The sequence below is a fragment of the Phyllostomus discolor genome, chromosome 9 (assembly GCF_004126475.2).
Source record: "Phyllostomus discolor isolate MPI-MPIP mPhyDis1 chromosome 9, mPhyDis1.pri.v3, whole genome shotgun sequence".
Taxonomy (NCBI): Eukaryota; Metazoa; Chordata; class Mammalia; order Chiroptera; family Phyllostomidae; genus Phyllostomus; species Phyllostomus discolor.
In genome coordinates this window covers 104,927,727-104,940,109 of record NC_040911.2, presented here as the reverse complement: position 1 = coordinate 104,940,109, position 12,383 = coordinate 104,927,727, and the positions used below count along the sequence as shown (strand labels likewise).

The 12,383-nt window shown below is 71.7% G+C and overlaps 1 protein-coding gene across 1 annotated transcript in view; it reads left to right on the top strand.

The window, feature by feature from the left end:
- DIDO1 (death inducer-obliterator 1) overlaps positions 1-8,377 on the top strand; it is a 34,453-nt gene extending 26,076 nt beyond the window's left edge. Inside the window, exons 10-17 of the mRNA XM_028523646.2 lie at positions 400-516; positions 609-713; positions 838-970; positions 1,102-1,576; positions 1,819-1,972; positions 2,513-2,602; positions 3,083-3,278; positions 4,723-8,377. Coding sequence (XP_028379447.1) covers positions 400-516; positions 609-713; positions 838-970; positions 1,102-1,576; positions 1,819-1,972; positions 2,513-2,602; positions 3,083-3,278; positions 4,723-7,820 — 4,368 coding nt within the window. The 3' untranslated portion in view covers positions 7,821-8,377. The remainder of the gene's footprint in view (positions 1-399; positions 517-608; positions 714-837; positions 971-1,101; positions 1,577-1,818; positions 1,973-2,512; positions 2,603-3,082; positions 3,279-4,722) is intronic.
- The last annotated feature ends 4,006 nt before the right edge of the window (positions 8,378-12,383 follow it).

Sequence of the window (12,383 nt, the reverse complement as noted above, 5' to 3'; positions counted from 1 at the left end):
GGCCCGTCCGTCCGTCCGTCCCCACGCTCGTCCCCGCACGCGCGCCTGGCGGCGGAGCTGCACCGCCGCCCCTGGGTGGCCCCAGAGCGGAGCTCACGTTCTTCCTGGGAGGGGCGCGGGCGGCCCCGCGTCTGGGCGGCCTCAGGCGCCGTTCCCGCCTGGGGCCGTGGCCCAGCGTGGGCTGCGCAAGCCCGTCTGCCCGGGCTTCCTTAGCCTCTCTCCCCCGGGGGCGCTGTGGGCGGGCGCTGTGGGCGCGGCGGGGGAGGGGCGCGGCGGGGGAGGGGCACTCCGCGCTCGCAGCCGCTGCGGGCGGGCGGGCGCGCGGGCGCTGCCGGCGCCCGGGTCTCGGAGGCGCTCCGCCCGCGGCCTGCGCCCGGCTAACGAAGCGCTCGTCGGCAGGGCCTCTTCCACCGCGTTCTGCGCGAGGAGATCCCTCTGGCCAGGCTCGTGAGGATGAAGCCGGAAGAGCTCGTGTCTAAGGAGCTCTCCGTGTGGAAGGAGCGGCCCGCGAAGCCCGTGAGTGCCGGCCGCCGGCCGGGGCGCGGCGGCGGGCGGGCGGGCGGGCGGGCGCCCCCGGACAGGGCGTAAGGCCGCGTCTCCCCTCCCAGGTGGCGGAGCCCAGGGCGAAGTCGCACCCGGAGAGCAAGAAGGCGAGCACCCGGCCGGAGGCCGTCCCGGACATGGAAGACTCGCCGCCCGTGTCGGATTCGGAAGTGAGTGCCGGGTCCCGCGGCGCGCTGCTCCGGGGGGGCGGGGCCAGGGGGGCGCGTCCTCGGGGCCCCGCCCCCGGGCGGACCCGGAGGCCGAGACCCATGCGCGTCCTCTCGCTCCCCACAGGAGCAGGAATCGGTGCGCGCAGCCCCCGAGAAGAGCGCCGCGCCGCCCCCGGACGTGGTCAGCAGCATGCTGAAGGACACGACGGGCCAGCACCGCGCCCACCTCTTCGACCTGAACTGCAGGGTGTGCACAGGTGAGCGGGCCGGGCGGGGCTGAGCGCGGGGTCGCCCCCGTCCTGCGGGAGTGGCCGTTCCTCCGCTCGAGGGCAGGCCGCGCCGAACGGTGCCGGGCTCTCACCGGCCCTCCCTCCCTCCCGCGCCCCAGGCCAGGTTTCGTCAGAAGGGGAGCCGGCTCCGAAGAGACAGAAGCTGTCAGCGCCGGCCAAGAAAGAAGAGCCCAAACCCAAGTACGACGGCGCGGCGCCCGAGCCGGCTCTCGGCCCGGCGAACGACATGGCGCCGGAAACGCTGCCCCAGAGCGCGTCCCCGGCCCACTCGGAGCGGGGCCTCCCCGGCGCTCCAGGAGATGGCCACCCCGAGCCCTCCGCCCGGGAAGGGCCCTCCTGCCCAGCCCCCAGCGGGGTCGCCATGGTCACGACCGTCACCGTGTCTGGCCGCGACCCCAGGACCGCACAGAGCACGGCGAGCACAGCCCCGGCCCCGGACAGCACCCAGCTGGCTGAGGCCCCGCAGGACGTCCTGAAGCCCCCCGTGCTGGTGCCCAAGTCCATCCTGGCCAAGCCGTCCCCCTCCCCGGAGCCCCGATACCTGCTGTCCGTTCCCCCGTCCCCCAGCATCAGGTGCGGCCCCCAGCTGTGTCCCTGCTCCTTGTGGGTGGGCGGGCTGGGGCCAGTCTGCACGGGGCTCGGGGGCCGCCCGCACTCGGGGTGCCCGCTGCCGCTCGGAAACAGGGACCTGGGGAGCGGAGACTGCGAGTCGCCCATGGCCCCTGGCCCGGTCGCCTTCCAGCCGCGCTCTCTGTGGCCAGAGCGAGCGAGGGCGCCCGGGCGCACAGTCACCGCCCCCCGCTTGCCCCCCGCAGCGCCGCCGAGACCCGGTCGCCCCCGGACGGGGACGCGCCCCTCTTCCTGTCCCGGCTCAGCACCATCTGGAAGGGCTTCATCAACATGCAGAGCGTGGCCAAGTTCGTCACGAAGGCGTACCCCGTCTCGGGGTGCTTCGACCACCTCAGCGAGGTGAGGGCGTGCGCCTGTGGGTGTCCGGGGGTGGGCCCCCACGGGACCGGCCGCCGGCCGGGCGTCTGGCGGTGCCACGGGGGCTGGTGGGCCTGCTGGGGGACCCCCCGGGAAGCTGTCGGGACAGAAATTCCGGTGAGATGTCGGGCCTCCCGGCCTCTGGGCAGAAGCTGGGGTCTGTCCCCTCCCCGTGCTCCCCTCAGGCTCCAGCCGTGGGGCGAGGCCTCACCCGCAGGGGCGCGCGGGAGCACTGGGCCCCGGGCCGGCGGCGGCCGGCACTGCTGGGGCCCGCACGTCCCTATCACGGAGGTGCTGGCAGCGTCTGCCGGGCGTGCGGTGCGCCCGGAGGCTGTCCTCGCCCCGAGGGCCGGGCGGCGCGGGTCCCCGGGCCGGGGCACCAAGGGGCGTCTGGGGCCACGGGCGCCACGCTCCCTGCCGCCGCCCCGGCCTCCTCGGCGCGCTGGCGGGGGCCCCGGGGGCCCTCGTGGGCCTCTGAGGGCCGCGCTCGCCCGTCGCTCAGCGCCGCGTCGTCCCCCCCAGGACCTGCCCGACACGATCCACATCGGCGGGCGGATCGCGCCCAGGACCGTGTGGGACTACGTGGGCAAGCTCAAGTCCTCCGTGTCCAAGGTACCGCGTGCGGGCGGACCCCACCCGTGGGGGCCTCTGCCCGCCCCGGCAGCCGACTGCTGGAGAGGCCGGCGCGCAGCCTCCGGGCTGGGCTGGGTGGAGTGGGTGGGCGGTCTGGAGCCGGGCTGGGGAGCACGTGGCGCGGGGGGCGGCGCGCAGGTGGCCGCTCTGTCCCCTGCTGTCCCCGCAGGCGGGCGAGGCGCGGGGCACCCTCGGCCGAGCTCGCCGCGCCCCGAGGCCAGCCGCCGCCTCCACGTGGGCACAGACGCTGCTCCGCGGGCCGGGTCGCCTCGGCGCTCTGCTCGCCCGCACGGGGCTGTCTGTGGGCTGCGGGCGTCTCACGGCTGGGTGGCGGTCGGAGGGTGGAGGCCGTGAGCCCGGTGGCCTGGCCGCTGGGCCTGTGCTCTGCCCGTGGGCCCGTCTCTGGCCGCGGCACCCGAGCCCCACCGCGGGCCGACGCACCGCCCGTCTCTGCCGCAGGAGCTGTGTCTGATCCGCTTCCACCCGGCCACAGAGGAGGAGGAGGTGGCCTACGTCTCCCTGTACTCCTACTTCAGCAGCCGCGGCCGCTTCGGCGTGGTCGCCAACAACAGCCGGCACATCAAAGACCTCTACCTGATCCCCCTGAGCGCCGAGGACCCCGTGCCGTCCAAGCTCCTGCCGTTCGAGGGGCCAGGTGAGCCCCGGCTTCCTGGGGGCCTGGCCCCGCGGGTCACACGCGTCCCCTTCCCCGACGGCGAGTCTCCCGGAGCCGGCGCTGTCCGGGAGCAGGCGCCAGCAGCGGGTCCGGGAGCGGCACCGGGCTGTCTGGGGCGTGAGTCGTCCTAGAAAAACCGTGCACGGGGAAGACCGAGGCGTCCAGCCTCTCGTGGCCCAGCCTGGGGTCGGAGCCCGGAGGAGAGCGGCCCGGCCGTGGGTCGCCGGCGCTGCCTCGGCCGGGCTTCCGTCGGTGCGCAGCCGGCGGTGAGCAGGCCCCAGGCCGCGCTGCCCCCCTCGGCCGGAGCCTCGCTGCCGGGAGGCGCGAGGATCGGCAGTGCAGAGGTGGGGCTGGGCAGCGTCACCGTCAGGGCTGCGCGGAGTTGTTCTGCCGTCTGCAGAGCAGCTTCCTGGGGCCGCCCCTCGCTCGCCGAGGGCTGCGCTCAAGGGCCCTTGGGAGCCGGCCCCGAGGGCGCTTGGGCTCGTCGGGGGCGCGGGGTCGCGCGGGGTCCGCGGAGAAGCCGTCGTCTGTCGTTACCTGTTGGCTGAGGCTACGTGTCGGGTGACTCTGGGAGTCTTCTGCTGTGGAGCAGGCCCCCGTGGCGTGTGTCTCCCCACGTCGCTGCCCAGTGGCTTGGATCCGGGTCCCTGCCCGGCGCTCCGGGCTCACTGGGACCGGGGGCCGGGCGTCCCGAGACGCGGCGCCTCGGCCTGGAGGCTTGGGAGCGCCCTTCCTGGCGACGTGGCCGTCGTCCAGCCGCTGGCTGCGCCCCCAGACTCCGCTGTGCCCCCCGTGCAGCCAGCTTCCTGGACGCCAGGGCTGGAGTGCCACGTCCCGCACTGCCAGGCCTCAGCTCGGGGCCGGCGGACACCCGTGGGCGCTCGTGCTGAACCCGAAAGGCGCTGGTTCTGGTTGTGCCCGTCGGCAGCTCCGGCCCCACCAGCTGTGGCTTCGACACCGGCCCCCGGGGCGGGCCGCGTGGACAAGCGTGGTTCCGTCGGTCGTCGCAACCCTGTTGGGCTGTGCGGCGGGTCCCTGGTGGGTGGCTGAGCGCCCGCGTGTTTAGCTTCTTGTCGCCGCCGCGCCGGGCGCGGGCTGCAGGGCGGTGCCTTCCCGGTGTACGTGCTGGGCGGCCCCCCAGCTCCTTCTCACGCCCGCCCACCGCCCCTGCCACCCCGCTGCCTGGTGTCAGGAGTCCTCCGTGACGGGGATGCTGACAGTTGGGGTGCATTTGCTTGCAAGTGAGCCCTGGGTTTGGGGTGTGGGGTGTGGGACCCAGGGGCAAACGTCTTCTCCCGTGAGTTCCTCCAGCACTGGGCTCCGTCTCGCCCAGGAAGTGTGGGTTCCGCCCACGGCAGCGCCCCGAAGCCCCCTCCGACAGGAGAGCGGCTCGGCCCTGAAATCTGCCCCCTTTGTTTCTCAGGCCTCGAGTCCCCCCGCCCCAACGTCATCCTCGGGCTGGTGATCTGTCAGAAGACGAAGCGGCCCTCGACGGCCGGCGAGGCCGACAGGGCGGAGGAGAAGCGGGCCCGGGCGCAGGCCCCGGAGGAAACGGACGCTGCGGGCCACCCCAAGGGGCCTCCAGCCCTGCCGTCAGAGAAGAAGCCCCCCAAGTATCAGCTCAGCTCCGGGGACACCGCTGTCAGCGGCACCCCCCCGGGGTCCCCTCCACCGCCACCGCCGCCCCCTCTGCCGGAACCGCCAGCCTCATCTTCGTCTTCGTCTGTATCGAAGACCCTGTCGTCCCTCAAGCCAGGGCCCGCCGGCACCGTCACGGCACCGGCCGCCCCGGCAGCGGTCACAGCGGCCACTGCCGCCGCCAAGACGGCCTCACCGCTGGAGCACATCCTGCAGACGCTGTTCGGGAGGAAGAAGGCGTTCGACCCCACGGCCGTGGAGCCCGCGGAGCCGGCGCCCGCCGCCCGTCCCGACGCCAGGGCGGAGAGCGGGCTGCCGGCCGTGCCGCTGCTGGACCCCATCGTGCAGCAGTTCGGCCAGCTGCCCCGGGAGCGGGCGCTGGAGGAGGAGGAGGACGACAGGCCCTACGACCCCGAGGAGGAGTACGGCCCCGAGCGGGCCCTGGACGCCACACCCGGGGGCCGCGGGAAGCGGCAGGCTGCCGAGAAGGCCCCCGAGACGGCCGAGCGGGAGGAGGTGGCCTACGACCCCGAGGACGAGACGATCCTGGAGGAAGCCAAGGTGGCCGTGGAGGACCTGCCCAACCGGATGTGCGCGGACGCCCGGGCCGGCGCCGCGCCCGCGCCCTCGCTGGTGGAGCAGCAGCAGATGATCGAGGAGCTCAACCGGCAGATCGAGGAGCAGAAGCGGCAGGTGCGGGAGCAGGAGGAGGCGCTCCGGCAGCAGCGGGCGGCCGTCGGGGCCTCCATGGCCCACTTCTCCGTGTCGGACGCGCTGATGTCGCCGCCGCCGAAGGCCCCGCTGCCCAAGGCCGAGCCCTTCCCCCCGGAGCCGCAGGCCGCCGGCAGGGCGGCGGGGCCGCCCGGCAGCCAGGGGCCAGGGCCGGGCTCCGACCCGCGACAGAATCGGGACCCCCGGCAGGCCCGGCGGCTGGCTGCTGAGAGCAGCGAGAGCGAGAGCCCCAAGGCTCCCGCCAGCAGCACGCCCAGTCCCCTGCCCTCCAGGGACGCGCCCGGCGGGGCCGTCGTCACTCAGGGCCCCGCCGTCGCTCAGGGGCCCGCGCCTGCCCTGGAGGAAAAGGAGCCGAGCCCTCCAGCCTGGGCTCCAGGGGACGAGGCCTCCGGGCCCGCCAAGCAGGAGGGCACCTCGGGGGAGCCCTCGGAGAGCCGGGGCCCGCCGCCCGCCAACGGCGGCCCCCCCGTGGCAGGTGGCCCCGGCCCGGCCCGGCCTGCCCGGAAGGTGCTGCTGCCCACGCCACCCAGCACCGCCTTCCCGCCCGGCCTGCCCGGGCAGAGCGGGGGGCAGGGCTTCGGCCCCCCCGCGGGGCGGGACCCGTTCCTGGGCCCGGGCCCAGGGTCTCAGGACAGAGCCTTCGGCCCGTCCGCCTACGAGGCCCCGAGAAACGCCCCGTTCTCGGAGAAGAGCGGCCGCCCCACCACGGAGACCGAAGGGGACAGAGACCACCAGGGCAGGCCCGGCGAGGGGGCTGCCCCCTGCCCCCCGCCGGGGCCGCCGTTCCAGGGCCCGCGTGAGCCAGCACCCCGCGCTTTCGGGGCGTCGGGACCTCACGGCCCAGGCTTCCCGGGGCCCCGGGGGCCAGCGCCCCCCTTCTCGGAAGAGAACGTCATTTCCAACAGTGATGGTGGTCCACGGGGGCCCCCGCCAGCCAGGTTCGGGGCCCAGAAGGGGCCCATCCCCTCCCTGTTTTCAGGGCCGCACGGGCCGCCTCCCTATGGGGACGGCAGGGGCCCCGCCCCCTCCCACCCGGGAGGGCCCAGGGGCGCAGCCCCGCCCCCCTTTGAAGACCGCAAGGACCCGCACGGGGGTTCGAGAGAGCCCCCGGAGGCCCCGTACGGGGACGCGGCTGGGCCTGCTGGCCCGTTTGAGGGGCCGGAGCCAGGCCCCCCGGTGGGCGGCAGGGGCCCGGGCCCGTTCCCGTTTGGAGGCCCACGGAGGCCTCTGCTGGCCCAGTTCAAAGGTCCCCGGGGAGGCCCTCCTCCCTCCCAGTTTGGGGGTCAGAGGGGACCACCCCCCGGCCATTTTGTGGGCCCGCGGGGGCCGCACCCCGGTCAGTTTGATGGGCCCAGGGGACAAGCAGGAAACTTCATGCCGGGGCCCAGGGGGGTTCCGCCCCAGCAGTTCGATGAGCAGAGGGTGAACTCGCCGCCCAGGTTCGCCGGCCAGAGGGGCCCAGCGCCCCTGCAGTTCGGGGGCCCTCGGGGATCCGCACCTTTTCCCGACAAGAGCGAGCCGGCCCCTCCCCGGTTCCACTTCCAGGGCCCCGCCCCGCAGGGCGTGAAGCCGGCGCCCAGGCCCCTGCTGGAGCTGCCCAGCCACCCGCCCCAGCACCGCAAGGACCGCTGGGACGAGGCCGGCCCGGCACCCGGCCTGCCCTCCGGGCCGCCGGGCTCGGGCGCCGAGGCCGAGGCGCCGTGGGCCCCGGCCGACTTCCGGGAGGGCAGGGCGCCCGAGCACCGGGGCCCGGCCGGCCCCAGGGAGGAGGCGCCCGAGGGGCCCGAGGCCCCGGCCGAGAGCCGGCAGGGCCGCGCCTTCGAGGACCGGCGGCGGGAGCGTGAGCGCGGCCGGGCCTGGAGCCGCGAGCGGGACTGGGACCGCGGCCGCGAGTGGGACCGGCACCGCGACAAGGAGCCCTGCCGGGGCCGCCCCCGGGACCGCGAGCGGGACTGGGACCGCAGCCGCGAGCGCAGCCGGAACCGCGACCGGGACCGCGACCGCCGGCGGGACCGCGAGAGGTCCCGCAGCAGAGACCGGGACCGGGCCCGCGAGCGGGAGCGCGGCCGCGACCACCGGGCCCGCAGCCGGAGCAGGGAGAGCACCCGCGACCCCAAGGCCGAGGCGGCCGCCCCCGCCCCCCACCCCTAGGCCGCTCCCCGGGCCCGCCCTCCGGAAGCCAAGTCCATAGATTGTGTCGGACAAGTCGGTTTTGGAATCGCTATGAACTTAGGTGAATAGAACATTCTGGACTTCAGAAATTACTGTAATTTTGTGTATAATGGTTTCTTACAAATTTTCCGTCTTTACAATTCCGATGCTTTTTTAAAAAAAACTAAAGGACTCGTAATATTTCCATTTAGAATTACCGAAATGGGAAAGTGTCTACAAAAGCATATTGCTTTTTCAGATTATACAGCTATCTTCTCCAGTAACTTGACCCGGGCGAGTTTTAGGGCATTCCTGCGGACCTCAGGGCCACGCCCGCCCGCCGGGCGGTCCCCCAGGGCTGTGGGCTCTGTGCGCCGTGCCCGGCGGCGGCCCTGGGCCCGGCCAGGCCCCGGGACGTCGAGAAGCAACACTCACTAATACATTTCCCTGTTTTCTAAAGAAATTTGAATTACAAATTTCAACCAGGAAACAACACGTTTCTTAGTTTTGCTCAGTTTTTATATATCAGCTTATATTTTTCCCCCTGAAATTAAAAGCAACATCTGAGTGCAAATTGTCGCATTTTAAATGGCAGTTTATCGGGAAAGGCTTCCGTTTTACCCAGAAGCGAGGAGGCAGACCCACCGAGTGCACTTGGGAAGGGGGCTCTCCAACTGCAGCCGCGGGGACCGTCCGGCCCCCGGCCTGCGTCCCGGGAGAGGCCCCGGTCCGAGCCGCTGGCCCACTGGGCGGAAACCAGCAGTGTCCGCGGGCGGCCGGGCGGGTGGGGGCGGGAGCCGTGGGCCCTCGTTGCGCGGGGTTCCCGTGGAGAGTGTGGCGACGACGAGACCATGCCCCCTCGTTCGGCTGTACGAATACACTCTGGTATTTTTTTACGTTTTCACAAACTTGTGCAGGTGTGCGATCGGAGGCGTCCTCTGCTCTCGGGGTCTGTTCTCCGTCGCGCACCCACTGCCCACCCCCTTCCCCTCCCGGCGCGGCCGCCCAGCCGGGCCCCGGCAGGGGGCGGGGGGCCCACTGTGACCAGCGGGTGTCCGGCCGCCCTGGTGTCCCAACAGCTAATACGACGTGAAGGGTTTTTTACACATAAAACAGATTTTTCTAATTTAAATACACAAATGTAAAAATCAAGTGTGTTTCTTTAGGTTTACTCAATAGATTTTTCTGTAAATTGTATTTTATATGGCAAAGTATTATATCACTGTCCATTAGCACATGGAACTTGGTAGGTTTTGTTACTTGAAGTAGAATAAACATCGATGAGGCTTTCTGTCTGTGTGATTGTGTCCTCTCCGTGGTGGGAGGTCGGGGCTGCACGGGGACGCCTCGGCCACCCCCAGGGGCCAGGTTTCGGGACGCGGGCAGGAGCGAGCCCGGGGATGCGCCCCCTCACGGCTGGCGGCCGGAGGTGCCTGCTTCCGGGAACGGCTGAGGCGCCCCCGGGGCGAGCAGGACGGAGCCCCCCGCGGCCATGGGTGCGGGTCTCAGGCTGTCGGGCGGGAAGTCGGGCAGGTGGGTGGCTGGAGGCCCCCCAGGGAGGGGGCACCGCAGGGCGGGCAGGCAGCGTGGCAGGGTCCCCCGGTCGGTGGTGCGTGGTGGGCGCCCTCAGCGGGAGTGCCTCCCAAAGGCCGGGCCACCAGCCTGTGGCTTACATGAGCCTCTGGCTGGGAGCGGGTGGGGGGCGCAGTCGGTGGCCCAGGTTGGGTGCCTGGGACTCGGGGCGGCGGTGGTGGCCGAGCCATGGGCAGGCAGCTCCCACACCTGCACACGGCCACGGCTGCCACCGTGAAGGACGGCCACAGCCAGGCTCAGTCCGTGAACCCCAGACTGGTCGACAGCCACACGTGGTTGACCGCCCGCGGTCTGCTGTGGCAGGGACTCGGGAAAGGGCCGTCCTCGGGCGGGACGGGCGGCCCTGCCTTTCCGGGCTCCGGGCTCCGGGCTGAGCGCACAGCAAACCCGGGGGGAGGCCCGGAACCAGCCTGCAGCACGGGGCTCCGCAAGGGGACCCCGGGGCGGAGCAGTCCCCACGGCCCTCAGGGCACTGTCCCAGGAAGGTGGCAGAAGACCCCCCAAGGCCTTCGAGGGTCAGCTGCCAGTTGTGGGGACCCCGACCCTGGAGACGGTGCCCAGTAGCCGAGGTTCTGCCAAGTGCTGGGCACCAAGGGCCCGCGGGCACCTGGCTCCACATGGCCGTCCGGACGCGCCCCCCGGGCCACAGGACGTGCCCCCCGGGAAAGTCTCGGGCCTGGCTTGAGGGTGCGGCCCAGGCCCCTGCAGCTGCGTGCGCCTGTTGGGGTGTCCCTGGAGGCTGCCACCGGCAGTCACTCCTGGTCCCTGTGGTTCGGCCGCCGTGAGGGAGAAGGAAGCGGCACTTTCACCAGAAGCTCCAGGTGCTGGGGCCCCTGCCCGTGCCAGCACCCCCCACGCCAGCACAGGGGTGGGGAGAGGCGCTGCCCGGGGAGGGGGCAGAGCGGGGACCAGGCCCGGGTGCTCGCGCAGGAGCCGGGGCGGCAGGAGCTGGGGCGGCGGTGGCACAGCTGTCCGCAGGGCGCCCCTACCGTGCTGTGCCCGCCCCACACTCAGGTTGGCCCGGCAACGTCCTGGGGCCACCCCTGTGCAGGAGGGTGTCGGGGTGTTAGTACAAACCAGGAGCGGCCCTGGCTGCTGTGGCTCAGTGGATGGAGCGCCAGCCTGCAAACCAAAGGGTCATGGGTTCAATTCCCAGTCAGGGCACAGGCCTGGGTTGCAGGCCAGGTCCCCAGTGTGGGGCAGGAGAGGCCACCACACACGGATGTTTCTCTCCCTTTCTCCCTCCCTTCTCCTCTGCCTAAAAACATAAATAAATAGAATCTTGGAAAAACACGGAGGAGCATGAAACGTACACGATGGGAGAGGCCACAACCCCTGTGCTCCCCACTCCGGAACCTTCCGGAAAAAGGCAAAGCGGTGGAGACAGGGAGGGGCCAGCGGGCGCCTGGGGTTGGGCGGGGGGCAGCCCAGAGGACACGGCAGTGACCGCTCTGGGTGACAGCCAACACGCGTGACCTACACCTGTTCCAGTTCTGTCACGTCCCTGTCCAGGCACATTTCTGAGTGGCCGCACCGGCGCCGTGCTCTGGTCACAGCACACGCGTGCACACACGTGTGTCCCGGGCACGCGGGAGCAAAGAGGACGTCTGTCTGCAGGCAGCTCTGGCGTCCTGCGACCTGGCCAGGCCCGAGTACTGACCGCTCCTCCCAGACCCCGCCGCGTCTCCAGCCGGACGGCTGCGTGGCGCCCGCCCTCCCGCCCGCGGGCCGTGTCGGCCCTGCCTGGGCGCGCCGAGCGGGCCCACTGTGCGGCGTGCGGCGAGGATGCGGTGGCCGTGGCGCCGAGGTCCCCACCGCTCCGTGGCGTCAGCGGTCGACTGCCCCTCGTGCCCTTGGCCGGCGGGGCTTCCGCCAGGAATGGGGGCGGGTTTGTTCAGACGGGTTTTCCGTTTTGTTTTTGCTTTTTTGTGCTTCGCTGGTCTGCATTTTCGAGGTGATCGCTTGGCCCTTCTCCTCGGCCTGTCTCCGTGAGTTCGCCGGCTGACCCCACTCGGGCACCGGGGGGGCAGGGCGAGTCCCCTCTAGTCCGAGGGGCAGAGAGGGAGGCACTGGGGTGTGGTCCCGCGGCCTGTGCATGCGCCGCTGGGTCCTCGCCAGGGCCCCGGCCAGGGCCCGAACCTGTGTCCTGGGCGGTTCGGGGCAATGCTGTGGCCAGTCAGGGTCTGGGTGCCGTGCTCTGTCGCTCATCCCGTGGGGTCCGGTCAGCTGAGGTTTTGTTAAAGCCTCCTGCATGCTTGCTCGTGGGGGTGCCACTCAGGGGTTGACTTGCCTTTCGTATCCGTGTCCAGGCTTGGACTCGGGTCATGCTGGTGCCGCCGGAAGCACATCCGAGGTCTGTCCGGACAACGTCCAGCCGTTGTTCGTGTAACGGGAACGGTTTGCAGGACGTGTACGTCCCCCGGCAGGTGCGGGGCGTGGGCTGGAACGTGCCTGTGTGAACAAGGACGCCCTCACTGTGCTGGTCAGCGGGGGCGGTGGACACCGTTGAGTGAGCGTGTGAGTGTGTGTGTGTGTGCCGTGTGGCCATCGCAGTCAAAGTGACGGAGCGAGTGGAGCGACGATTCCGCATCAGACTCCGCGTTGCCCTTGAACACCCCGCCTCGGGGACTGCACGGTGACCCAGGAGGCCGCAGCCGTGGGCAGCTGGCGGCGGGCGGCGTCATCACGACGAGGCACCTGCTCACGCCTCACGTCTCGTGCAGAGACTTTGGGCAAAACCTCAGACCACCCAGGTGACTCGGCCCGGCTACTGCCCAGATTTGGTGTCCTGCGGCTTCCGGCTTTTCTCAAAACGTCAGTCACCTTTGGCCCCGGCTGGTGTGGCTCCAGTGGACTGAGCGCCGGCCTGCGGACAAAAGGCCGCCGGTTCGATTCCCAGTCGGGGCCCTCGCCTGGGCTGTGGGCCAGGTTCCCCGTTGGGGCCCCTGAGAGGGAGCCAACCCATGTTTC